At 38.1% G+C, this 27,715-nt stretch overlaps 2 protein-coding genes across 8 annotated transcripts; both read right to left on the minus strand.

Annotated features, from left to right (window-relative positions):
• Positions 1-675: 675 nt before the first annotated feature.
• On the minus strand, positions 676-14,368 carry LOC114145179 (excitatory amino acid transporter 3-like). 2 transcript variants are annotated; one of them, XM_028018738.1, is made up of 14 exons: positions 14,319-14,348; positions 14,093-14,241; positions 10,710-10,850; positions 10,303-10,395; positions 10,086-10,197; positions 9,668-9,710; positions 9,522-9,584; positions 7,722-7,909; positions 7,507-7,614; positions 5,177-5,299; positions 4,891-5,085; positions 4,612-4,746; positions 3,809-3,913; positions 676-1,575 (listed from the first exon to the last, which is right to left on the minus strand). In XM_028018738.1, exons 2-14 carry the CDS (start codon positions 14,139-14,141, stop codon positions 1,455-1,457), a joined length of 1,476 nt encoding a protein of 491 aa, XP_027874539.1. In that variant the 5' UTR covers positions 14,142-14,241; positions 14,319-14,348; the 3' UTR covers positions 676-1,454. The 2 variants fall into 2 exon arrangements, with proteins under 2 accessions (XP_027874539.1, XP_027874472.1); XM_028018671.1 differs by having other exon boundaries at positions 14,093-14,368.
• Positions 14,369-16,129: 1,761 nt separating this feature from the next.
• On the minus strand, positions 16,130-27,611 carry LOC114141633 (excitatory amino acid transporter 3-like). Of its 6 annotated transcripts, XM_028012335.1 has the most exons (17): positions 27,447-27,607; positions 27,296-27,376; positions 27,155-27,230; positions 26,198-26,413; positions 25,982-26,099; positions 24,622-24,762; positions 24,258-24,350; positions 24,047-24,161; positions 23,674-23,716; positions 23,519-23,581; positions 22,015-22,202; positions 21,633-21,740; positions 20,178-20,300; positions 19,888-20,082; positions 19,584-19,718; positions 17,910-18,014; positions 16,130-16,538 (listed from the first exon to the last, which is right to left on the minus strand). In XM_028012335.1, exons 6-17 carry the CDS (start codon positions 24,731-24,733, stop codon positions 16,433-16,435), a joined length of 1,386 nt encoding a protein of 461 aa, XP_027868136.1. In that variant the 5' UTR covers positions 24,734-24,762; positions 25,982-26,099; positions 26,198-26,413; positions 27,155-27,230; positions 27,296-27,376; positions 27,447-27,607; the 3' UTR covers positions 16,130-16,432. The 6 variants fall into 6 exon arrangements, with proteins under 6 accessions (XP_027868136.1, XP_027868119.1, XP_027868094.1 ...); XM_028012318.1 differs by lacking the exon at positions 25,982-26,099 and having other exon boundaries at positions 19,888-20,101; positions 20,178-20,218; positions 27,447-27,611; XM_028012293.1 differs by lacking the exon at positions 25,982-26,099 and having other exon boundaries at positions 27,447-27,606.
• Positions 27,612-27,715: the final 104 nt, after the last annotated feature.

The following is a 27,715-nucleotide window of genomic DNA, read 5'->3' on the forward strand; positions in this document are numbered from 1 at the left end:
GCAGAAGAGATGACGCTCTCAACAGATTTATAGAAAATCTGCAGCATCTTGCTGCAAACCTTGAAGGATCTCAGCTTCCTCAAGACGTCCAGTCTGCTCTGAACCTTCTCATAGGCGCGTCACTGTTGCATCTCCAGTCTTTTTCATTACACTTTCATATTCAACGCATTAGAATACTGAAAAGTTCAATTACCTAAGTGAAACACATTATATAGATTAAATATGCGCAGACTGATAAGTTTTTATTTCTGTTAATATATGATAATCCTTCTCTTGGCTAATGAAATCCTTCAGCTAATGACAACACAAGATTTTAAATCATTTCATTTAGGATGAAATTAAGGAAGCAGAGTATTTCCATTCATTGTGGTGATTTGGGAGTCCAAAAGTATTTACGCTTTAAATTCAAAGTTTTGCTGCTATTCAAGATCATCCTATGCTCATAATAAACTTTTGTCACATTCATTTTCTGGGAGATTTTATAGATAAGAGAATTTATGGAAGAAATTGGATCATTTATCTCCTTTTTCATTAAGCTGATTATAAGTTTCTGTCCTCATGTAGTCTTTTGCCCATTTATAAAGCTGCCTCTGCCGGTCAAAAGTCTGCTTCTCAGCCAACTCTTTAAAAAAATTACTAATACAAAAGAAGACTCTCCTACAACAGCAGCAGAGTGACTGGCAATTTATTAAAATCAATTCTTCTCAAGAAATGATTTTATGTAATGTTCATGCATTCGTACATAAAAATGAAATGTATTTTCAATTCAATTGTTTTCAGTCTGACAGCAGTGAACATGTTCATGCAATATTAAGGATTACATTCACAAAGTATTGCATCAGTCAAACTTTGTATATTGAGCACTGGTCATACACTCAAGTGAAATGCAAAGTTACAGAGGTTAAAAACAGAAAGATGAGCATTTAACTACTACAGACACACAGTGAAATGATCTGTATAACCAAATAAAGTAAAAGGTCAAAACCAGTCATTGGTAATAAAGCAGTGGGGATTCAGAAGTGGGAGAAAACCGATTATAGAAGACGGGGAACTGTGGCAGCTCATGAGTCAGGAAATGCTGGAGAGATATTTCTATCCTACTTGTAATCTACAAGTAGAAAGAACAAATTTATAAAAACAGAAAAGTCCATACATAGTAAACATTCAAAAGCATAAATAATAAAATCTAGTACAGCGAAGGTGAATTACCTTAAACACATAACAATTAACAACTTAAAGATCAATAAATTTGGAATAGAGATCACTGAAAAATAGCAAAAACAGAAATAAAATACAAACTAAATACAGATGAATAAACTGATATGGCACAATCTTATTAGCAATAATAACTATACGCAAACAAGGAAATGATCAGCTCAGACACCCCACGATGGTGACATCCCTATCCTGAGGTTTTAATGTATTGGCGTTAATATGGTGCTGAGATGATCCCCTCATTTAGGTGAAATGGATCCTGAGGAAGCGGAGGAGGAGCGAGAGGTGCTGAGCTGTTGGTCAGTCTCCAAACAGGTTAAGTCCAACTCGAGCTCACTGGTGGGACGAACCCTATCAATGCTAACATGTAAAATGGAAAACAGGGTCAATAACTCTGGTCAACAGCCAAAAAAATTGTCTGGGGTTTTTCAACTGTTTTAGGATCATTTTGATGTGCTGAATCCAAAAATCACATTGTTTGTTCTCAATCAGGTCGACTTTCTGAACTATGGATGCAACATGAGCGTCAGAATGCGTGACTTGTTCTCACATATTTATCAGACTCATGAGAATCTGATCAACGAGTGATGAGTAGGAGGAGAGACTCCATCAGGACAGAAAAGAGACGGAGAATTTTGCACAATGCAGACGTAATGTTCAGTTCACATGTACTTACCCTTATCAGTGTTTACTATTCAATTTACAGAAATCTAAGTTTGTAACATTTAATTACCAGACTCTGTTAGAAAACAATTGTTTTTTTTCCCTCCTACAATCTTTTTTGGATGAGAAATATTAACGGAAATTAACTGATAATGTCACAGAAATGTAATCAATTCAGTCAGAGGATCAGATTTCTCTAAATTATATTAGAATAAAAACCTAATTATTCTAATTGAGAAAAATGGATGTCATTTTTGGATTCAGCGGTGCAAAAATAATCCTAATTCAGTTGAAAAAGATAGACAACTTCCAAAAGATATTTTTTTGTAACCCAGTGAAATTACCTGGACAAAACTGTGGCTAAAGTACCCTATAACAGTGAAAATGACTTATGACAATCATTGTTCAAGATTTATTTTCACTATAATTTGATCCAATATTTTATTAAACCTTTCAAAGAAAGATATTACACACAGGAGCCACCCTGAGGCATTTAGACTATTGTGATGTGTGTCTATGAGCGAATAGTACATAGACCACTAACAGCTCAGAAAGAGATTTGCACAATGTTGACCAAAGTATTCACTCATCTACCTTCACACACACATTTGTCTTATTCTCAGTGCAAAGGATTAGACTTGATGTAAGCAAACCGGTTAAATACTCATCCATGTTATGGACATTGCTTTGCTTTATTTGCACAATTCAACCTGTTCCTACAGGGGTGGGCGCTTGAAATAATAAAGAAATTCGTCGGTGTACTGAAGCATTAGGAGTTCCTTTCACTGAAGGAAACGGGAAGAGCAGAACTTCTGGTGAACGGTCCAAAAATAATGATTCCTACTCCGCCTTCCTGCCCAACTCAAACACTGCTGACATAGAAGAGCTGTGGTCCTGGCCACTGACAAACCCAGTTGTTAGGACGCCAAAGTGTATTGTCATTTTCATAGCAAAAACTTCATAGAGAAACGAGGAGCACCTTTTGCAGAGTAAATCATAAAAAGCGGGACTAAAAATACAAAAAAGGTTTTTAAATACAGAGAATGAATTCAATAATTAAAAAAAACAATAGGATATTTACCCAGTTTGACTATGTAGAACAGCTCCTGCTACAGTTAGAATAGTCATTTGAGATATTTCTTTAGTTCAACAATAATCTGTGGTATTAAAAACATTTACCAAGCCCGTTTGTTCGACCCTTTATTGTCCCACATCTTCTACTACAGTGGTTCCCAAAGACTTTCTGGGCTACCCCCCTATGGATTATAATAAAATCCCCCCTAAAAAAGAAAAAAAGAATCAACTGGGCACACACATCGTTCAACCAGACATAAACCTATACACATATTTTGTTTTCAAACTCCACTGAAGTTTACTTCACACTTCAGGTTGCAACAAAACTACAAACTAATGTATCTTTTTTTAAATTTTGCCTGAGACAACAAGAATGGTACATTTCATTTAGTTTGCGGAAGGAGCAGCAAATAATTTAAAGCCATTGTAATTACTACATGGAGGATCTTCTTCTTTGCAGCCTGGCAGCTAGCTTATGTGAAAACGCTCAAAGCAGAAGTAATGGCCAGGAGAAACTGTTGGGAGAGGTGATTTGTATTCCAGAATGTAGGGAGGAAAGTCTTTGCTGCATCTTTTTTAAATTTTTTTTGTCTCTTTTGAAGCAGGATTTGAAACTCTAGACAACATGTCCACACTGGTCTAGAGTCCATTTTACGAAATGCAGTGACTGGATGTAGTGCACAGGTGGCATCCTATCATCTCAGAGCACCCTATTTGTTCAGTCTCAGTGCTGGATTTTATACACCTATAGCCGAGGAAGCCACTGGAACACCTGAAGTCAGTCATTTGGATCGGGATGCTTTTGGCAACACTATGTCTTTGCAAATAAACACATCATTTTAATGATTTAATTTACCTAGGTGGTTTGTCCAGGTCTTTCAGCTCATCATGGCACAGGAAATTGATGAGAACAACACCATAGCAGTCTCCTATTACATTCACCCCGGTCCTGACATGGTCTCTGAAGGGCACAGAAGAAGAAAACAAATATGCTGTTACTCAACTATGTTTTTCCTCAAAGATTTTCTTTCCCTCACTCTACCACAGCCAAATAATAATAATAATAATAATAATAATAATAATAATAATAATAATAATAATAAAAACTACAGGCAACACAGGTAGCCAGGGCAGAACAAAAACTCGAATCCAGGTGTAAAGACAACAAGGTATTACTGAGGTATTAAGAGGAGAAGAGGTATATAAATACTGGGAGATTGAATGCTGGAACAATTGAATGAGGCTGATGGCTAACGGGTTGCAGGTGTGAGGAGAGAGAGAATGGCAGCAAGGGGTGAGGGAGAGTAAATATGATAACTAAGAGAATGAATCTAAGAGCAACAAAGAATTACTAGACTCAAGGAATGAATAAACATAAACTGGAATTACTAAGAAAAATTAACTAAAGTAAAACAGAAAAGAGGCTGATATAATCAAAGAACGAGACAAAACTAGAGTAAAATCACCAAAACCCTAAAACAACTGAAAACAACCCAGTACCTGACGACATGCAAGTTAAAAATCATGACCCAGCCAAAATCACTTGCAAGTTTCATAATTGCAGATCAGCGTAACTCAATCTAGATTGATTACATGGTTTGATGATGAAAGTACGTTTTAAGCAAGAGTGGTTGACTCTGAGTTTCAAGTTGAACTCACAGAACCCATTCCACTACGACCAGCATGGCAGCATCCCTTGCAGGCAGACCCACAGCTGTCAGAATCAGGATAGTGGTCACAGCTCCTGATGCTGGGATCCCTGCAGCTCCAAATGTGACAATGGAACTAGTCAAGCTGCAAACCAAGCACAGTCTCTATCAGCATTTCTGTCTAAAGTACAACACACAACCATAATAAAGCCTTTCCGTGGAATTCAAATTCGTGGAAATTGAATTCCACGAAGTGCTGCTTCCTCGGCACTTCAAAAAAGCAGCTTACCCAATTGCAATTATCTGGCCAGCATCCAGCGTGATGTCATTCATTTGGGCAATAAAGACAGAAGCGATCACTTCGTAGACCGCAGTCCCATTCATATTAAGGCTGGTGAGAATGGGCAGCATGAGGCGGCAGAGTTTCCCATTGACCATCAGGTTCTCTTCACAGCATTGAAGGATGACAGGCAGACTGGCAGTGCTTTGGCAGAAAACACATCCTTTATTGGTGCACCGTTCGTACGAGGAAACTGGAAAAGTGTCACTCTTTGACAACAAACACAACATCTCACCTGGACGCAATGATAATTGCAGTCATCCAAGCCTTAGAGGTACTCCTTAGGATGACAAAGGGATTCTTTCTGACAAGCGTGAAGTAAACCATGGGAAGAATAAGTAAGGACTGGATTGCAAGCCTGGAAGAGACAATAGTCACGCTCAGTGTTGAAGACACGCAATGCAAAAGTATTCACTGGCATTCCACAGTGACACTTTTATGCATTTTGTAATAATAATGATAAATAATAATTAATTTGGCTTAGAATACATTTTATATCTTGAGATCTCAAAGGGCACACAGTAAAACCACAGAGTTCAATGTATTTGGGTAGATTTTATATGATATTGTAACTGAGAAGAGAAAACTTTCTCTTTTTCTCTCTCCCCTTTTATTCACATCAACACATTTGCGCTCTTTTATTTAGAAAAAAAATATTTTGAAAAGAAGAGGCGTGATGCGCGATCCTGTCACCTTAACGGTGACTTGGAATGAATTATCAGTTGCACTTTGGGAATGCAAGGCTGTGGAAAAAATAATGCTGAAATTGATGACTCTTTTTTAAAAAATAAAAGAGCGCAAGTGTGTTGATGTGAATAAAAGGAGAGAGAAAAAAGAAGGCTTTCTCTTCTGGGTTACAATATGCTAACACAATAGTGCATTGTTGTAAAGTGGAAAGAAAATAATGCCTGGTTGCACACAACAACATCTATCAAGATGTTTGTGTATTTGTTACCATCCTCCCTGAGTCCATACTTTAGATCAACTTATTGCTGCAGTTCCAGCTGCAGCCTATTGGGTTATGTCTCCACCAGCTTTACGTTTTCATAGAAACGTTTGGTACATTCTTCTCCGCAAAAAAGGACTAAGTCCAAAATGGATGTTGAGAGTGAAGACAAAGCTCCACAACTTGCCACAGATTATCAAACGAACTTAGGCCGGACTTTGACTAGGGCATTCTAACACATGAGTAAGCTTTGGTCCAAATCAGTGATCTCTAGTTCTCACAGGCCAGCGTACCAGACGTTTAGATGTTTCCCTTGTCAAACAAACTTGAATGAAATAGCTTAACTGCATCACTAGCAGGCAATTAAGATCTACAGAGATCTGCTAATGAGCCAATATTGACATCCAAACATTAAAAAGTTTCAGGACAAAGGCCCTGGAGGAGGGGAGCTTGAGACAACTGATCTAAACCACTCCATGCTCTCTAGTTGTAGGCTTAGAGTCGTCGTGCTGAAAGGAGACGGACCTCGCCACAGTCTAAAGTGGTTTGCAGCTTCTAACAAATATTCTTCGAGGGTTGATCTTTATGAAGCTCAAACTCTGAGATGAGTCAAGTTTAGGTTTGTCTTTATTATAAAAGACAAACCTAATAAAAGAATAAACAAAGTTTTGTTCAAACAAAATAATTTGAAAACAAAAATAAACAGAACAAAAGAGGAACAGTAGTAAAGTATATTTACACATTCAAAGGAGTGGGTAGAAGTATGAACTTATTTTTACGCCCAGCCCTCTTACAGCTATAGCATCATCCAATAAGTTACTATTCCTGTTAACTTGGTTTTAACAATCTTTCTTAGTATTTTCTAGTATTTTCTAGATCCACATCTATAACTCTAACCCTCTTCCTCTTCCTCGTCTGAAAGCTTGGGTAAGTTTTAGAAACTAACCCTTCTTTAACCGAACTTTATCCCTGATCTGTCTGCTGAGTTTCTTGGTGTTCATGATGCTGTTTGTTCACTAATGTTCTCTAAAAAACACCCAAAAACCCTCTGAGGCCAAACAGAACGTCTGAAGGGAACTGCATGACCTGAATTGGATGTTTGAAGATATCAGAATAAAGAGACTGGAAATAATTGTTTTCATAAGAACCGATCTTTGCAGTGTCTTCATCCTCTAAACAAAATGCATTAGCAGCGGAGGCATCACTTTAGTAACAAAGTTGGTAACACTTTATTTGAAGGGGTGTGCATTAACATGACATAACAATGGTCATGAACATGGAGTCCTCATGAATATTTATGACTGTTGGTATGAAGTGTCATTTGGTAAATAAGGACACTTTTAATGCAAAGTTGACACTTTTAGTGAACTTTTAATGGAAAGTTTAATAGAATTTTGCATTAATAGGGTCATTATTGACCAAACAATGCAAAGTTTACACTTTTAATGGACTTTTACAGCAACCTTTAGTGCAACTTTGCATTAAAAGTTGCAAACATTCATAAAGACTCCTTCATGTTCATGACTGGTGTTATGTTTATGACGGCGTCATGGCAGTCTTATGCACAACCCTTCAAATAAAGTGTTACCAAAAAAATAAAACAGAAAAAGTGGACATACCCCAGAGCAATCACAGCTGAAAGTTTTGCGAGTTTAATGACAGCACCCCAGTCCTGAACATCCAACACGTTTTCTACGATCAGGAACAAAACTCCGATTGGCAAGTACCTGAAACAAACAAACAAAAAATACTGGACTAATTAAAGGAATGTTTTGTACATTATTAATGAATCTAATTTTGTGAAAGAGTGAAATGATATACTGTCTTATTTTACCACAGAATCCAGTTGAATATGATTTTTATTGCATCATTGAGGCTTTGAATGGCCTTCACAGTGCTTGTTGCCACCTGTCCCACCCTGTTTATCAAGATGCCGAAGGTGAAAGACCAGACGATCAGTCCTAACATGTTGGGTCCATCAACATAACTGCCCACCAGTTTCATCTCAGTGTCATTCTGCACCTAGAAACACAGAAATGATGGCTCTAATTCTCTAAGAGCAATATTGTAGGAATACAACACCTTGTTGGACAATGCATTTCACTTTTTCACAATAAGTCACATTAAAACCATTAACGTTGATGTACTTAATTAGCTTTTATTTTTTTTTTATTTTTTGGAAACGACCAATTCACAGCATTGCATAATTGTGAAATATAAAGGAACAAATTAAACTGTAAAAAAAACAAAAACATTTACAGTACATAGAACCCAAATATTTCTTTGTGTATTTAGCTAAACTTTATGCTGTACCATCTTCAGTAGCCCTGTACATCCAGGGATCCACGTCTGTGTTAATTTGCTTTTCTTTTGCAGCCCCGGCTCCAGAGGACTGGAGGGCATTCGCTCATTTTGAGAGGGGAGAGTAAGCGAGCTAGTACTTTAATATAAATACATAAATAAACATTTATGTTACCTTTCAAATAAGATAACCATGTTTATTAATAGAAAATTACACAATAAGGACGTAAATGCATAATCAATCTACCCCAGTCAGAGACGCAATAATAATACTACTCAAGTAACAGAAAGAAGTACAGAGCAGTAAAACTACTCTTACAAAGTACCTTTTGCCCCAAAAGTTACTGAAGTAAATGTAGCCAGTAATACCTACTGTACTTTTGAACATAGAAAACAAAATTCCTATCAAGCTTAACGTAATATTTTGGCATTGGCATTATCCGCATCCAACAGCATTACTCAATTCAGTCGGTTAGCTTAGGGGGGGAAAAACTGTGCAAATAGTCATTGCCTTTTCCTGGTTTGCTGCCATTATTCTAACACACGTGTCTCTGTACAGCAGCAGCATGTCTCCTTCACCACACAGCACATACACCTGGCGCGAGCATCTTAGGGCTCATGTTGCTTTTAAGGGGACTCAGAAAAACACATTAAGACATGTTAGCACAGCCGACTCTGTGAGTGGGCAATGACCTCCAATCCCACCCATGCCATCAGGCCTGCTTCATAGGAAGACGGACGGCGCCAAAACCCAGACAATCTAGGATTAAAACTTGTTTCAGGGGTGCAGAAGACTTGAGAGTAGGAAAAATCTTCCCCTTGCAGCCGAACAGCCACTCTCGGTGAAAGCATAACCATCTGTTGGATCGTTCTAGGCAAATCCAGGCCTAAATACAATAGAAAATCAGTGGCAAGATGTGAGCAATGATGTTCCACCCACTGACCAAAAACATTACCGTAGGGTTAACTGTTCTTGTTGAAACCCATAGGTACAACGAGTGTTTGCATGGTTGCTTATGCTGTGTCCCAGTGTTCCCCTGTGATGTACTCCACCTCCCACCCAAAGACCACTACAGGAAGGCACACCTGCCCCTCAGGTGGGCTGAAAGCAAACACCACCCCTCCTTTCTGGCTTTAATTTAGAAGAAATCTGAAGCCCTCCATCCTTTTTCCTCCACTTCAGAATCAAGTACTCTTTTGTGGTGGCCGACTACTTTAAACAAAGCAGAATGAAGGTTGTGGTTGTAATGTGACAACATGTGAAAAACTGAAAGGTTAAGGACTTTTGGAGAATTCGCCAGAGTAAGAACAAAAATCAGAAGAAAATACTCACTACTGCTGGATGAAGGGGAGGGCCAGAATCTTCTCTTTTAACCCGAATAATCTCAGTCTTGTACTGGGAGAAAAACAGAAACTGTTGGGAAACTGTCCAAACCCGGAAAGTTACAGACTGAGCTGTGGTTTTGAATAAAAACATACCTGCTCATAGAAAGCCTGAATGAAGCTCTCTGGAAACATGTTCCTATGTGAGTCAAAGGAGAGTTGCAAAAAAAAAAAAAAAAAACTGAGCCAAATGTTAAAGAATATTAATTTCTTATCATCATTTCACATAGGTGAGAATAGTTTTAATTGTTATCTCAGATAATAAAAGTCAATAATCCTCTATGAAAAAAACTACAAGATGAACAAAATCACCTTCCTAAAAATAATGGCCTATCATATTTTGCCCAACGTAATTTTTCTCTTTGCCTAAATCATCTGTTGGCAATAGAGAGGTTGTGTTTCTTTGCCAGAATAACTTTTGGGCAAAAAGAAAAAAACATATTTAGACCAGTATTTTAGGAAGGTGACAATATGCACAAAAGCAGAAATTGTGTCTAAATGTCTGTCCTCTTGCCTTAAAAGATCCATGAGGATCACATGAATGGAGAAGGTTGGTATTCCCTTACTGCTCTCCTGCGTTAGGTGTTCTCCCGCACCAGGCCGGATTGTGAGCACCAGAAACAGTCCTGCAACACAAAATCTCAGGCAGGATATCAAAAGCAATAACACAATGCAAACTATGACAGTCTTCATAAATCTTCATTAATAACTGCGAACCATAATAATGTTACCAAGAATTACGGCCAAAAGAGTGGTGCCACAGATGTAGGTTCCTGTGAACAAGGCTGTTTTTCTGGACATTTTGGTGTTTAATCCAGTCACTCCTGAGAAAAGAGAGCAGAACCAGAAGTCGGTGTGGTGCCTGAGGAATGAGCAAGACAACATACCAGGGCATATGTGTCCTAACAATAGTCTAAATGTCTGAACTAATCTTCATCTTTTAAAATGTTTCAAAAGCACAGGAACTAAATGCTGTGAATGTGAAATTAGCTTAACGTCTAGATATAACATAATATAAAGGGTTTCGAGCAATATTTATACAGAATATCCATAAAAAGACGCGTGAGCATCCTTTAAATCTACCTCTATAACAATGATATGTTAATACTTCAAGTATCTAGATTCATATTTGGCTTGCCTGCAAGCACGCTTGTCACAATGAGGGGTACAGCGAACATCTGAAGCACGTTGAGAAGCATATCCCCTGGTATTCGGAGCCAATTCAGTTGATCTTCCCTTAAAAAAATCATAAACCTCAGCAGAAACCCAGTGCCTAAGCCTATGGAGGTGGAGGGGAATCACAAACATAATAGATATGAAGAAAAAAAACCATCAAGATGAACAAACAACCTTTGCTATGGTATACTTTGTAACAGTCATGAGAAATAAATGGGAGTGCTTTAATATAAATAGAAAATGATATCTACTGTAGATATTTTTTTTCGGAAATTCCTTTTCAGTTTATTGTCTATAGGTAACATAACCCTGACGCTGCATAAGTAAAACAGGAAATCTGGCATTTATTTCCTAAACATGTGTAAAATAATCACTGACTACGTGTCGTTTACACAATGCATTCAATAACTGGAGGAAAAGGAGTGCAAGTTAGCAGATAAAACAAGGTTCAGTGTAATATGCAGCAGAACATGGCCTGCAGGTTCTATCAGTCAACGTCACGTTCCGTCAGCAGCCACTCTACTGCGCATCTTGTCTTCAGATTGCAGGCAAGACTCTAATTATTTAACCTATTTACAATTAGGCTGATGAAATAATTTACAACTCCCCACCAGCGCAGATCTCTTCGCCCGGCGCAACTCTCACACGCAGTTTTGCGCGCTCTGCAGTTGAAGGAGGTTCCACGCTTAGCACACCATCTCTGTACCTCGCACTTCCTCCCGTACAACCCACTGGATTAAAAAAAATAAATTATTATTTCTGAAGCCTTAGTTTATCACCTGCCTTGATGGACATCTTCATTTACCCTCCATTTGTGACCAAACTAGAAAGATTTCTTTTTTTGTCGTTTGCATTCTAAATATAAATCCCTTTAAAACATAAAAAAAAAAATATTTGCTTTTATTTTATTTTGGGTAAAAAAACTTACATTTTAGGAAAACCCTATTCCGGTACCCTTATTGTTCACCATGTCTGTCTTTATTTAGAGGGACTCGCATATGTCATTGAGAGCTGATGATGTTACCGTGAACAAAATCGCTAGAACTTAATATCCGACTCGCCTGCATTTAATGCTTCCGGGTCGTTAACATGTGTCTCGTTCACTAATGTCAACTTTGCAGCATAACTTATTTTATCGCGCGATAAACGGATGTAATCCACAGACTGACAAACATGCAAGCTGATGTTAAAACAGCAACATTAGTACGGGTAACCATGACAACCAGTCAGCGTTCAAAGGCCGGCCCGACTATTTTTTGCAGTCAAGCTGCGCGCGCATCTGCTGTGTTTGCAAACAAATAATCCCTCTATTTAGAATATGTTCTAATAAGACTTGTTTATTTTCAAAAGTATCTTTCAAAAATAGCCTTTAAACAGGCTTTATGCCAACTATTATTATTATTATTATTATTATTATTATTATTATTATTATTATTATTATTAAAAACATGTTTTTATTGGTTTGATGTACAAATGTTACATATTTTGTTTTCATTAGTTAGAAAATTATTATCAAAGAAATTAAGGTTTGAAAACATTCATAAGCTTGTTAACTGAGTTACCAACACAATGAACTTTTCAATAATCTCTTCATTTATTGAACTTGACTTGAATGCATCCAACATCCTATATAAATTTAAAAGCTGAACAATTTAGATGTGTGTCAGCCTAATTAGACAGTAGAAAAATAGTATGTTGGCATGGCGATAACGCAATGGTTCATGATGAATCGACTGCAGAACAACTTCCTCAATCATTATCGGCTTCAGAGTTACTTTTATTGTCATTATGCAAGAAAGCACAGTGAAATTGAAAAAATAGCAACTCTCATAGGCAGTTCTAATAAATAAATAAGCATAGATTATATAGTAGATTATAGTAGAAAACTGCGACTTTATAAATGGTAACGATGGGATAAAAATCAACAACTTTCACAGTACTAAAAAAATGTTCAATAGATCAAATATTGAAAGGATCGCTGTCAAGGAAATAACCTCTTATCTCCTTTATCAAACTAAGGAGCATAAAATTAGTATAAAAAATAACTTAATAACAATGCTAGTAATTTTAAAGAGAGATTTTTGAAAGGTATTTGGAAAAGTTAAATCTGATTACTTATATTGATAAAAGACAAGTAGGTTAAGTTAGAAACTTTTGAAGTCAATAAAATCATTATTATAAAAACAGGGTACATTTATTAACTGACAGCTAATATCTTACGAAGTAACATTTTTGTGGTGGGGAGGGTTTTCTCTCTCTCTTTTTTTTTTTTTATTTTTACAATTTTTGTCAGCTGTGACTGACAAATCAGTTCATATTCAACCTTCAAATAGGATTATACTAACTTCAGTGTCCCAAAGGAAATTTGCCTTGGGTACAAATTCTAGCTCCTGCATTATCCAAATCCAAGACTTTACACATAAAACCACTTCTATAATAAATCAATTAAAAGAGATATAAAGTATAAAAGAAGCATGTTAAAATCTTAAACACCATAACCTACATTCACAATTAACTGTAGGTAAATTGGGCACCTGGGCAATTAGTTTACCTACAGGAAATTGCAGGTAAATTACCTACAGTAAACATTTTGTTTACCTAGAGTACCTTTCATGGCTGCGACTTCAAAGCATGCCTCTGAAGTGAGGCATACTGCTTGACCTTCACTAGCTTCATAGCTCTTTGCGTGAGACAAATGAGTTTGGCCTTCATTTGGACAGACGGGTTACCAGAGCTGAACCTAATGAAGGTCTGGTCTCTCTACAGCATGTTGAAAGAGCAGCATCACTTTCTGACTAACACAAAAAAACCCCAACCTGGACAGAAAATGTAGTCGCTGCTGCGGACAGAGTTTATTGTCAGTGTGTATTCTAAGGTATTTGTAAGATTCCACCTGGGCAATTAGTTGATTATGGATGACCACTGGTGAGTGATCTCCTATTGCCTTCGGGTCAAAAATAAGTTCCTGTGATCTTTAGATATTAAGAATTAGAAATTGTTACCACCGCCGCTGAAAACAGTTTTTAATCTGCTGTCGGTGGTGAAATGTGATGTGTCTGAAAAGAGGCAGAGAATAGCTGTGCCATCAGGAAATGTGAACATATCGTTGTTTGGTGTATTACAAAAACAGCTTCCTCCCTTCAGCTGTCAGAATGCTGAACTCGAGCTGCACTGAAACGCAGCTTAACTTCACCATTTCACCAAACATTTCGTTAGCATATTAGATGTCATATTTAAAATACGTTTTAACTCATTTCAGTTAAAAGCCCAGGTTAAGCACACGTGTTTAACTGCTAACCCCCGTCTCGTTACGCAGCAAAATATACTACTGAAATTAATACTCACCTAAGGCAACCGACAAGAGGCAAATGACCTGAAATATACCCTCCTCCATTGTTTTGTTTCACTGTGATTCAGGAAGCAGATGGGCCAGTCTATGGCAGCCGTTTCAGTTGCTGTTTGGTGTCCAATGCTGGGTAAGTCTCTATGGATACCTTGGCAACACAAATAACACACATAACTTATGACTGGTTTCAGTAATTTGATGTGCTTAAAGACCCAATCATGCTACCATTGAGTCAATTTGATTAATTGGTTTTCCAGTGCACAGAAATATTTTTATTCAAAAACAGCGTTTAATTGATTTAAAAAGGTTTTGGAAGATCTTGTTCATTTTGTCAACCAGTCCTCGGATTCCATGTTTTGGAAAATGCCTGGAAAAGAATCCCTGGTCTCCTTGGATACCTTGATTTTGGTTCAAATGCTAAACAAGGTTAATATTTATTTCAAATAAAACTAAAAAGACATTGTGTTTCTAATAATAGCACCACCTCACAAAACTCTTTATCTGATGGACTTTTTATTCATGAAACTGGATATTTTGACCCAGTTTCTGAAAAAATATGTACCGATAGTTTTTCTTTTGCTTCTGATGATTCCACCAATGACTAGCCAGGAGTCTGGCTAGTCATTCTTGACAGCAAACCATCCTTCAAATCTCACATTAATAACCTCACCAGGTCCTACGTAATATGAACACCCTTCACTCACTCCTCTTCTACCCCCCCATACCTTGGTCACTCTGATCTTCCTGAAAAATCCCTTAATAAGCTCCACTTGGTTCTCTTCTGTGTTTTGTCTTTGTCTTAAATATTTTCATTTTAATGTGTACCTCCTTTTATTCCTCATTTTATTTCATTGTATTTATTTTCTGGTTTTGTGGTGGTTTGTCCTCTAATTGAGTGTAAGTTTTCTCGTAGATCAAGACCTCTCTTTGTTCGTCTGCAGTGTCTCATTTATATGCAGTAATTTGTAAATAAAAAAACCCACATCTGTCTGACTCTCATGTTCACGTTACTTCCCGCTCACTTTGATCCTCTTCCTCCATCCACTTGTCTGTCCCCTCTGCCCGACTCAAAACTCAAAAATTTGACCAAAATGCAAAACATCATGTGTTTCAGAGAACTAATACCACACAGCACTCTGATAATATACATCCTCATGTATTGTCTGGTAGGATCCTTTCTGTGCAGCATTTTGAAGGAAACATGCCTCAAAAGTTTCCAATGATATTACTGTTTTACAGTAATACAAAGATTTTGTGCTGTAAATATGGATGCAAGGCATATCTGTGACGTATTCTTTTTCTTTTTTGTCAAAGGATGAGGGAGTTCAAATGATCGTGGCAGATCACACAGTGTTTTTAATTATCATTCGAGCAGAAGGTGCAGAGCTTGGCGATAAACCCCCAAGGATGTTGTGATTGTCCTTGAAATGACGAATAACTTAGGCAACATAGTAAAGACAGGGCTCCATTTTCCAGTGTCAGCTGATCTGTTTTCTGTGCACTGCTTTTTCAGGGTCCACTTTATGGACACTTAATGACAGTGGTAGGCTAAATTATTTTTAAATTTCTCGTACATAATTAAAGACTAACTTTTAAGTTGACTGGCAATTTATTAAAATCAGCTGCTCTCAAGGAAAGATTTTATGCATTGTTCATGTGTTCACTCATAAAAAAAATGACATTTAGATTTAATTCAGTTATTTTGATTTTGAAAGCAGTAAATCTGTTTGTGCAACATGAAGAAAAGTATTTATTTGCAAAGTATTATTGTATCAACCAATCAGCCAAATTTTGTATATAGAGCGTTTGTCATTCAGTCAAGTCTGACACAAAGTTACAGAGCTTAAAAACAGAAAGAAAGGCGTTTAACCACTAGAGACACATAATGAAATGAACCAAATAATAAAAAAAAAATAGCTAACGCAAGTAATTACAGGTAATAAAACCGTGAGGATTTGGAAGTGGGAGAAAATCCATTATGGAAGATGAAGAACTGTGGCAGCTCAGTTGATAAGTGAGGAAACACTGGAGAAATATTTCTATTGTCAAAATTCATTTTATAAAAACAGTAACGTCCACATAGTAAACACGCCATCGCACACAACAATAAACTCTAGAATAGTGTTAATGAATTAGTGAATATAAATAAATAATGTAAAAGTTGCAAAAACTGAAATAAAACAGAAACTAAATACAGATGAATAAACTGCTATGGCACCGTCCTGCTAGCAACAATTATATTCAAACAAAGAAATGATCAGCTCAGACACCCCAGGATGCTGACATTCCTGTCCTGAGGCTTAATACGTTGGAGTTAATATGGTGCTGAGATGATCCCCTCACATAGATAAAATGGATCCTGAGGAAGAGGAAGGGATGAACTCTTCTTCGGGCTCCAAACAGAATAAGTCCAGCTCGAGCTCCCTGGTGGAACGCATTCCTTCCCTGCAAACAGGCAAAATGGAAAACATGGATAATCTGGACAAACTGTGACCAAAATATCTCATGTCTTTCTACTCAGTGAAAATGACTTATAATAGTCTACATTCCAGATATATACTATATTACATTACAAGAACTTGAGCCCATATTTTACTCAATATTTCATAGAAACATACTACTAACTGAAGAGGCTCTGAACCATTTAGATCATTTTTATGTGGCTCTCTGAGTGAATACTACAGAGAACACTGACATAGTTCAGAATTGGATGTGCACAATGTTGACAAAAGTATTTATTCATCTGCCTTCACACACACACGCGCACACACACACACACACACCTGAGCAACATCCTAATCTCAATCCATGGGGTTATATATGATGTGAGCAAACGGGTAAAGTTTGTATTTTTTTTGTTCTCCGAAGAGTTTTTGTGGCGCTAGTGGCTCGTATTTTTTTCTATAGTAGGCAGACAGGAAGGAGGGCGAGAAGAGGGGGGAGGACATGCGGTAAAGGTCGCCGGGACCGGGAGCCGAACCCGCGACGTCCGTGTCGAGGGCTAAGGCCTCCAAACGTGGGGCGTGCTAACCCCCTACGCCACCACAGCACGCCCCGGTAAAGTTCTTCTACCCCAAACTTACTCTTCTATGTTATTAAACCTGCTTTGTGCACAGTCATGTGAGAACAGGAAGAGGCCGTTTTCAAACTGTTCCCACAAGGATGGGAGCTTGAAATAGTAAAAAAAAAAAAGCCTTGGTGTGCTAAATCATTAGGAGTTCCAGTCACTTAAACAAAATGGGCTGAGCCCGACTTCTGGTGAACGGTACCAAATAATGAATCCCAACCCGCCTTCCTGTACACCTCAAACACTGCTGACAGGCAAGAGCTGTTGTTGTCCTGACCACTGACAAACCCAGTTGTTAGGACACCAACGTGTTTTATCATTTTCACATCAGTAAGAACGCGATGCAGCTTCTGCAGAGTAAAACATCAGATGCAAAGGACCAGAAGAATCTCTTAGGAGAGGTGGTTTGTATTCCAGAGTCCAGGGAGGAAAGGCTTTGCTGCATTTTTCTGATACTTTTGAGGCAGGATTTGAAACTCCAGACAACACGTCCACACTGGTATAGAGTACAGTAGACAAACTTTAATGAGTGGAATTGTACAGGTGGTATCCTCTCATGGTACCATGCTCAAATTCACTGTTCTTTCTGAGAGCACCCTATTTGTTCAGCCTCAGTGCTGGATTTCATCAACCTTTAGCAGTGAGAAACACTGGAAAGCCTGAATTGATCGATTTGGACAAAGAAGTGAATACTTTCAGCAACATTATGTCTTTGCAGATGAACACATCATTTTAATGATTTAATTTACCTTGATGATTTGTCCAGGATCACGATCTCATCCTGGCACAGATGATTGATGAGAGCCACACCAAAACAGTCTCCTAGCACATTGACTATGGTAGTGAAATGGTCTCTGAAGAGCACATAAGAGGAGAACAAACATGCTGTCAGACTCAACTATGTTTTTCTTGAAGTTTTTCTGTTCCTCTCTGTACAACAACCAGATGAACCAACTCTTCACCAGCTCAGGTTGTTCCTGGTAACAAAATCAGTCTCCAAGGGTAGCTTTATCAATCATTGCTACATAGGCTCTCCTCTCAAGTAGGCGACTCAAGACTCGTATTAGTATTTTCGTTTGCAGAAAAAACTGAATAGAGATGTTTGTGCATCTCTATTCAGTCTCAATGAGACCTTTTTGCTGCAGTTCTAGCTGCAGTCTGTTGGGCTATGTCCTAACCAAAAGTAACTGCAAGCATTTGATAGCAGACAAGTGTAACTCCATCCAAAATGACTACATGACTAGATGGTTAAACACTGTGTGCACAATTATTACGCAAGTTGTAATTTTGAGGATTAATTTTATTATTGAACAACTACAGAACTCTTGGTCAATCCAACCCGTTTAAGAAGGGCCCACGAGTTCTTTATGCGATCTAGGTCTGGTGAGGAAGGGGGCCACTTCATTATTCTTCCATCTTTAAGGTCTTTACTGGCTAGCCACATAGCAGAGTACTTTGATACATGTGATGACACATTGTCCTGCATAAAAATCATGGTCTTCTTGAAAGATGCAGACTTTTTCCTGAATCCTAATCCTAACCTTTGAAGAATGTGTCTTCTAAAAACTGCCAGTAGGTTTGGGAGTAGATTTTGAGTCCATCTTCAACCCAGAAGATCCATCTGGTTCATCTTTAATAATACCAGCCACTACCAGTACCCTTCCTGGTGTCTGATGGGAAGTGGAGCTCTGTGCCCATTACTAATCCTGCCACGGGTCGATCCATCTGGTCCGTCAAGAGTCACTCTTATCTCAGCAGCTCATAAAACTTTTGAAAAGTCTGTTTTCAGATGTGTCTTGGTCCAGTCTTGATGTTTCAACTTATGTCCTGTTCAGTGGGGGTCAGCTGTCCTTACCTTGGCCAGGTCTCTGAGCTCTGAACATCTTGTATTTCTGGGCCCTCCAGGTAGGTTGCAGTTCTGGAATGTGACAGCAATGGAAAATAACGGGATCCTGGTAGCTTCACGTTTGATTTTTCACAAATCTTTGGCAGTTAATTTGCCTCTTTTTTTCTCAACACGTTTCTTGTGTCCCTTTGACTATTTGCAGCAAAACATTTGATGGTTCTGTGAACACGCCCCAATATCTTAGCAGTTTCAAGAGTGCTACGTCCCTCTCAAAGACTTTTTACAATTTTGGACTTTTCAGAGTCACTTAAATCTCTTTTTTGGCACTTTTTGCCTGAGGAAAAGAAACTGCCCAATAATTATGCACACCTTGATATAGGGTGTTGATCTCCTTAGGCCCACACTCCCTCATTAAAAAAATGCACACCAGCTGACATGTTTATATTCAAAAAGCATTCAAGATTGTGCAGCTTGGAATTGGAAAATATGCTTAAAAATGATGATATGATCAAAACTAAAACTTGCCTAATAATTGTGCACACAGCGTAGTAGGTGATGAGTATCAAATTAAACTTACAGAAACCACTCAAAGACCAGCAGAAGGGAGGCATTATGTGCAGGTAGTCCCACAGCTGTCAAAATGAGGATAGTGGTTGCAGATCCGGTTGCTGGAACACCTACGGCTCCAAAGCTTGAAATGCAACAGGTCAAGCTGCAAACCAAGCACAATACAGATTGTGCTTGGTTTGCAGCTGGTCAAGTTTGCAGCTGGAAATGCTCATGAGTATTTCTGTCTCAATTACAGCATACAACTGTATCCCTCTTAACAATTCCAGCATGCATCTTTTCTCAATTCCAGGTACTTCTAGGAAGCAGCTTACCAAATGGTGATGATCTGGGTGACATCCAAAAGGATGTCACTTATCTGGGCAATAAAGAGGACAGCGACCACTTCATACAGCGCCATCCCGTTCATGTTGATGCTGCTGACCATTGGCAACATGAGCCGGCAGAGTTTCGTATTGACCTTCACGTTCGCTTCACAGCATTGAATGGTGACAGGCAGAGTGGCGGCGCTTTGGCAGAAAGCACATCCTTTATTGGCAAACCGTTTGTATGAGGAAACTACGAAAGTGTCACACTTTGACAACAAACAAACAGAACATCTCACCTGGACGCCAAGATCGCTGAGGTGAACAAAGCCTTGGAAATCTGGAAGAAGATGAGAAAGGGGTTCTGTTTGGTGAACACGAAGAAAATCAATGGAAGAACAAGAAAGGAGTGGATTGCGAGCCTGAAAGAGACAACAAAATCATGATCATGGTTAAAAACATTCAATGAAAAAATATTCACTAGCTTCCAACTTTGACACTTTTTATGTGTTTGGGAGATTTCATATGATATACTAACACACAGTAGTGTAAAGTGGAAGGAAAATGATGCATGGTTGCACAGTAACGTCTATGAAGATGTTTGTGCATCTCTATTCAGTCTCAGTCCTTTTGCTGCAGTTCTAGCTGCAGCCTGTCAGGTTGTGTCTCCACCAGCTTTACGCTTTCATAGAAACAACATTTGCAGAAACAAATTGCACCAGCTCAGTCAGAGTGGATGTTGCATGTGAACACAAAGCTTCCCACAGATTGAATATAGGTTTAAACTTTTACTCTGCCATTTTAACACATGAATAAGTTTTTATCTAGACCTTTCAAAGTTGTCTTTAGAGTCTTTGTGCTGAAGGAAGATGGGTTTCTTGGTCTTTGTGGAGGTTCCTCCAGCTTTTCCCCAGTGTTAGTATTCATTGAAATGTTTTCACACAATGTATTTATAATTTCACGTTTTCTGTGGCATTGCATTAGGATGTTTTCTATTATGAGTGCACACATTTAGTAAACACCTTATGTATATTTGGATTACTAATTATTTTTTGTTTTGCTGAGTTTTAAAGGACTCCTGGGGGAGAGGACTGCATCAGGCATCAGTCCATCAGGCTGAAGAATCGACCTCTCTCTCTACTAATAGCACAATTACTAAAACATTTTTGGTGTTAGGTTGTTCTGTTTTTACATTTGCATTGTGTTGGTTTGAATTAGTTGTTTATGTTTATGCATTGCTTGTCTTTGACTCCTTCCCCACCCCTCCTCGTTTGTGTAGGCCAGTCAATTCCCCGGTGTGTTCATTGTGGGAGGTCAGTTTTGGTTTGCTATCCTGAGTTAGGTTTGCATTATTTGATATTTTCTTTTGGGTTCATTTTTCTATATTTTTGAGATTTGCTTTTCAAGGCCATCTGTTAATAACTTTTAGAAAAATAAATAAAGAATATTTTTTTTATATACATTTGTCCTTGTGCCTAACCGGCTGGACTGTAACAGTCTTCACGATGCCGTTTGTTCACTGGCAAACATAACAAAACCTCTTAGGGCCTGAACTTCTGGAGAAAACTGCATGAACTGGACTGAAAATGGTTGCATTTATAAGAACTGATCTTTTCATCCTCTAAGCATAAAGGAGTAGGAGGAGTACTGTTCTGTAAATACATTCAAAGCAATTTCTTTCCTTTTTATGCAGAGTTCAGTGCTGCCACCTTAGAGCAGTAGAAACAAAGCTGAAATGAACAAGGTGGACATACCCCAGAAAAATGACCCCTGTAAGTCTGATAAGTTTAATGATAACGGTCCAGTCGCTAACGTCCAACACGTATTCCACAACCAGGAACAAAAGGCCGATTGGCAAGTACCTGAAACAAAGAACAGTCAAAAAAAAAAGGTTAAAGAAAATGGGTGTATAAAGAAAATTATTTCAACTCCCTGTTTGTTAATAAATTAAAAAAAAAAAACAGCTTCCTTATGTAAATACAAAAACTGGAATCAAATCTCAGTGGTATGGTCCCAGTGATTTGCCCTTTTGTCTGACCTGAACTAATTAAAAGTATTTTTTTTGAATAATAAAAATGAATCTAATTTGGTAAAAAAAAAAAAAAAAAAGAGAAATGATATGGTGCTTGATCTTACCACAGGATCCAGTTGAAAATGATTTTTAGTGCAATGCTGAGGCATTTAATGAACTTCACAGTGGCTTTGGCCTTGAGTCCCGCCTTGTTTAACATGATGCCGATGGTGAAAGACGAGGCGATCAGTCCTACCATGTTGGCTCCAGGGACATAATTGCCCATCAGTCGTGTCTCAGTGCCATTCTGCGCCTAGAAACACAAATGTGCTGGATCTAACTCTCTAAGAGCAGTTTCAAAGGACATTGTTGGACAATACATATCACTTTTCCACAAAAAGTCCCACTAAAGCCATAAACCTTGATGCATTTTATTTGCATTTAGTTTGCAAAATACCAATCCAATGTACTGCATAATTGTGAGATGCAAAGAAACATATTCAAGGTTTATAAAACCTTTACATGTAAAAATCTAAAAAAACTTTTTGTGTATTAAGCTAAACTTTATGCTGTAACCCCTTCATTAGCCAATGTATATCCAGTTATCCACATGTGTGTTCATTTGCTTTTCTTCTGCGGGGACAGGGAAGCTGACGGATGGAGCCAAGCCCAGGAAAATTCAGATTTGGGTTCAGATTCAGATTTATTCATGTCCCAAATGGGTAACTGATGTTACACCAAGTATAAAAACTAAATGACAAAGTGTCAAAGTTAAAAAATAAAAAACAATAAAACATACCAAAAAAGACATCAAATATAAATGAATACATTATGGGGAGAGTACAGCAGTGTACATGTCGACCGACAGTTGATACAAACACTAACAATCAGATGCAAGTCTCCCCGACCTTGTCCTGCGTTAAAAAGAGAAATGGCAGCAGGATCAAAGGAGAGCTTGTACCTGTTACTTTTCATACTAAGAAGTCTGAGCCAGAGGCCAAAAGGCAGAAACTGGAACTCCGTGTGTAAAGGGTGAGATTTGTCAGCAAGAATGGCTTTAGTTTTCCTTATGATCCGTTTAAAGAACAGATTTAGGGTGAAATTAGGACAGTCACATTCAGTCCATGTCTACAATGGAATGGTTCAGGTGAAAGCATGACCATATTATGGATCCCTGTAATCAATTCCAGGCTTAAATACAACAGAAAATGTGGGGCAAAATGTGAAAACTGATGTTCCTCCCTCTTCCCCAAAAATGGTTTTGTTGGGTCAACACTTCAACAGGTACAAGTGTTTTGCATGGTTGCTTGTCTGTCTGTTCCCTGGTGACGTATCCCTCCTCACACCCCATCACCACTACAGAAAGGCACACCTGCCCCTCAGGTGGGCTGAGAACAAACGCCACCTCTCCCTTCATGTTTTAATTTGAAAGAAATTTAAGGCCATCCATCGTTTCTCTTCCTCTTTGCAAAAATGTACTCTTTTGTGTTGGTCCACTGTTTTAAATCTAAACAAAAATACAGTGACGTTTGTGGTTGTAATGTGACAACATGTGAAAAAGCTCCAGGGATCTAAAGACTTTCGGAAGGTGCTCTAGAAAAAGAACAAAGATCAGAAGAAAATACTCACCATTACTGGATCAAGGTAGTGTCTAGGAATATTTGTTTTAACCTGAACAATCTCTGTCTTGTACTGCAAGAAAACAAAAAGAAACTTTTAAAAAACTTTCCAAATCCAACATGGAAAATTACACAGCGAGTCGTGGAGCTGAATGAAAAACCTACATGCTCGTAGAAAGCCTGAACGAAGCTCTCTGGAACCACGTTCCTATGCGAGTCAAAGGAGAGTCAGACAGAAAAAAAAATGTACATGTAAATTTTAAGGATACAAAACATGAGGATACTGAAATGGCCTGGCGACCTGTCCAGGGTGAACCCGCTTCTCACCCGTTGACACCAGCACCACCTCGCAAGCATGTCAGATAATGGATGGATGGAACATGAGGATGTTTTTTCCGTAATATCAGAATTTCACATAAACCAAGAAAGTTTTAATTTATAATTGTCAGAGATAGCAAAAATCTCTATTTTGACTTCTTCAAATTACAACCTGAATATGCAAACCAGGAATTGTGTCGAAAAACACTTATCTTCTCACCTAATAAGATCCATGAAAATCACATGCATAGAGGAGGATGGCATATTTATGTTAACGGTTGTTTTGCCGGTTGTGTGATCCATACCAGGTTTGACCAGGAGCACTAGACTCATTCCTGCAACACAGTCACAGGCAGCATGTCAAAACAATTACACAATTATCACTGTTTTGATAAATCTATGTTAAACTGTGCCGCCCATCATAAAGTCACCGAGAGTTACGGCCAGAACGGTGGAGCCACAGATGTACGTTGTTAGGAAGACGGCTGATCTCCCAGGCAATCTGCTGTTTAATCCACTTACTTCTGAGAAAAGAGATCAGAACCAGAAGTTCACCTGGTGCCTGAGCGATGAGCAAGACAACATGCCAGTTCATGTGTGTCCAAGCAATAGTCTAAATGTCTGAGCTGATCTTCAACTTTCAACACTTTTTAGCCGCAAAAAATAAATGGTAAGAATGTCAGATAAGTCTTACATATGCAATCAGAAAGAATATCCACAAAAAAGTGAGCATCTCTTAAATCTATTTCTAACATTTACAAGTTAACACATGAAGTGTGTGGATTTTTAGCTTGCCTGCCATCACACTTGTCACAATGAGAGGGACAGCAAATAACTGAAGCAGGTTAAAAAACAAATCTCCCGGGAATTTGATCCAGTCCATTTGATCTTGAGTTACAGAAACCATAAGCCTCAGCAAAAACCCAATACCTAACCCTGTGGAGGAAAAATCACAAATATAATAAATATAAATAACATCAAAATGTAAAAACAACATTAGCTTAGATAGACTTCATCACAATCATGAAAAATAAATGGTGGTGCTTTGACATAAATGGTAAATGAGAATGGGATATATTTTGTAGACACGTTTTCTAACATATTACAGCTTTAATCGTCCTATACATATTACAGATTGATATTACAGCAAAATTAGCCAGAGATCATTGACACAGAATACGTGTGAAGCTAACCAGAACAACTTCAGTTTAGATACTATTTGTTTACCCTTTGTGTGGCTCAACAGGGTGGCACTGATCCAATATGCGCTTTACGAGATTTTTTTTTGGGGAACTGATGGTCTGACGGGACAACCCTCTGCTTCCCTGCTGTTTGTCTGTGTCATTTGTTACAAGACACCAAAAAGGGTTAAATGAAATGGCTTCCGTTTCAACATAAGCAAAACTTAGTGACTGCGTAAGGAGCCATTAGGAGGCCCCCTAAGTGGAACTGCTTTTCTAGTAATAATTTCTATGAGATAACATTAACAAAAATACACATTTTTATTATAAAGTTGTGATGTTTTTTTTAAATAATATTTGACAAAGTAGAAATTATTCTTTATACTGGCAAAAAGAAAAAATAAATTGCTCTTGGGTCCCCCCTGGTGGCCATCCTAGGCCACTGTTCACTATGAGCTGCAGTGCAGTGTTCTCTCTCGCTCTCTGACTTTGAAAGCATCTCATTGGTGCCTCTTTTATTTTCACCAATTTTTCCACCTGTTGCTCTTTGATTGGCCTGCTTCCCCTGTCACCCCCCCCCAAGTTTCTCTAAAAGTCTCTTTTTCAGTTCTTCTCTTCTTTCTTCTCTTGCCTCATTTGGGTTTTTTTTTTTTGCCACCACGTTTTGTCTCTACTTTTACGTCCACTGTCGTACGCAATTTGCAAGCATCATGAGCTTTAAAAACTGGCAATCTAAGAAGGATATAATAAATTGAAATGAGAAATAATTTAGAAAATTCACACAATCAGTCGTACGAAGAAGTCTTATTGTAACCTTTCCTTTTTGGGATGTCACAAGCAGGTGTACTTGGGCCAGAGAAATTGATAAGATATCTGAGGATTCAGATTTTCAGTACATTTATAGGAATGTACTGTACAGCTTAAACAGTTTTAATTTGAAGTTTATAAGTGTAAGTGGGCAGTTGATATCTTACTTAAGAGATGAAGGCCTGGCACCTTAAAAATAGGACTCTTTATTTAAAGAGTATTTATGTGTGTCCACTCATATGTATGTGTTTTATTGTGTCTTGAAAGCCCGTGTGGGCTGGGCACCTGTGAAAGGGTGCATGACACATATGAAAATAAAGTCTATGAAATAAACAGTAAGAAATCACAGGATGATCAGAAGTAGAAAAGAAGTTCATACTTACCTAAGGCAATCATCATCAGGGTAAAGCCCTGAAACAGGCTCTCTTTCAATATAATCATTTCACGATGGTCCAGTGAGCTGAGACAGATGGGCCAGTCTATCGCAGCCGTTAAAGAGAATCAGTTGCCGTTTTGTGTCCAATGCTGGGTAACTACATGACATTTGTCCTCCTTTTTAAAAAATGCTCTGAAAAAACGTATTTGGTCTCCATGGGTACCTTGGTACAATAAATAATACTTTAGAAATATCTTCTTAAAATACATTAGATTTTCAGTAATTTGACGTGCTTAAAAACAAATCAATGTTTCCATTGAATCATTTTTTAGTTCTCCAAAACATCTTTGCTTAAACAGTTTTCAAGTGATTTATGAAGTTTCTGGTTTAGGAAGATTTTATTCATGTTGGCATCTAGTTCTGGGATTCTATTTTTTTGGAAAATGCAAAGGCATTGATAACAGGCATCATGCCTGGTCTCCTTGGATACTTTGATGTTGGTTCAGATATTCTAAACAATGTTTATAATAATTCTTAAAAAAAATTTAAAAAGACAGTGTATGCACAATGAGCAGATTAGACTCGGGTTAAACAAAGCAAATACAAAATAGAAAGACACTACAATTTAGATATGAACAGGTGCTAAAATGGAGGTTACCCCTAACCGCAGACATAGCCATTAAAAAAAAAATCAATGCTTTAATCTAAAAATAACCAAAACCAAGGCTGCTACCCACAGCAAGGCAGGAGGCCACACGGAAGAATAGGAACATTTTTCTAAATTTAAACAAAAAGCACAAAACTAAGAAACCAAACAAAAAAAAATTGAGAAAACAAAGCAGAAAGTAAAACAAAGCGGCAGGGTCTCCAGCGCGCTGCAGCAGCTTTACGCCTGAAATGAAGCCCCAGATTAATAAATGATTATAGAAAATGGTAGAAGGCAGAGGAAGCCATTGTCACCTACCAGAGCTGGATGACTCCACCCCGACCAGAGAGCCCCTTCCGGCCCAACAGCAAGAGGATCCGCTTGCCAGTACTTCCTATATATAAATAGTTGTCATTTTTGTGCTGTTCAACTGCATGCGTGCGATAAAAAAATACATACTCATTTTATATTGCCAAGCTGAACAGGGGAGAGTAAATTACAGCCACACCCCAGTACCAAGCAGGAGACTTCAGGCAGTTTCTAAATGTAAACAATTTGAGTTAACCAACTAAAACTGCTGATCTTATACAGGAGGGGAAACATTACTTACTGATGTTAGAGTTATGGCCACTGCAAGCTAACCAAGCGACCTTCCCACTGAAGTGCCACCAAATGCAGGCATGAAGAAGACAGGTGAGTGAGTCTCCCTTTATGCTCCACACCCATTGTGAGGCAATTAGGTGCCAGGTGTCCTCAGTCCTGGGGCTTCAGAAACCTTAACAAAACCACAATGCCTGTCTCATCATCTCATGTGTCAAAGACAGAAGAGGAAATATTGTCAGGAGAAAAATGAGGGCAAAGACCAACCAGTTCACCACT

This window comes from Xiphophorus couchianus, chromosome 1 (genome assembly GCF_001444195.1).
Source record: "Xiphophorus couchianus chromosome 1, X_couchianus-1.0, whole genome shotgun sequence".
In the NCBI taxonomy this organism is placed as follows: Eukaryota; Metazoa; Chordata; class Actinopteri; order Cyprinodontiformes; family Poeciliidae; genus Xiphophorus; species Xiphophorus couchianus.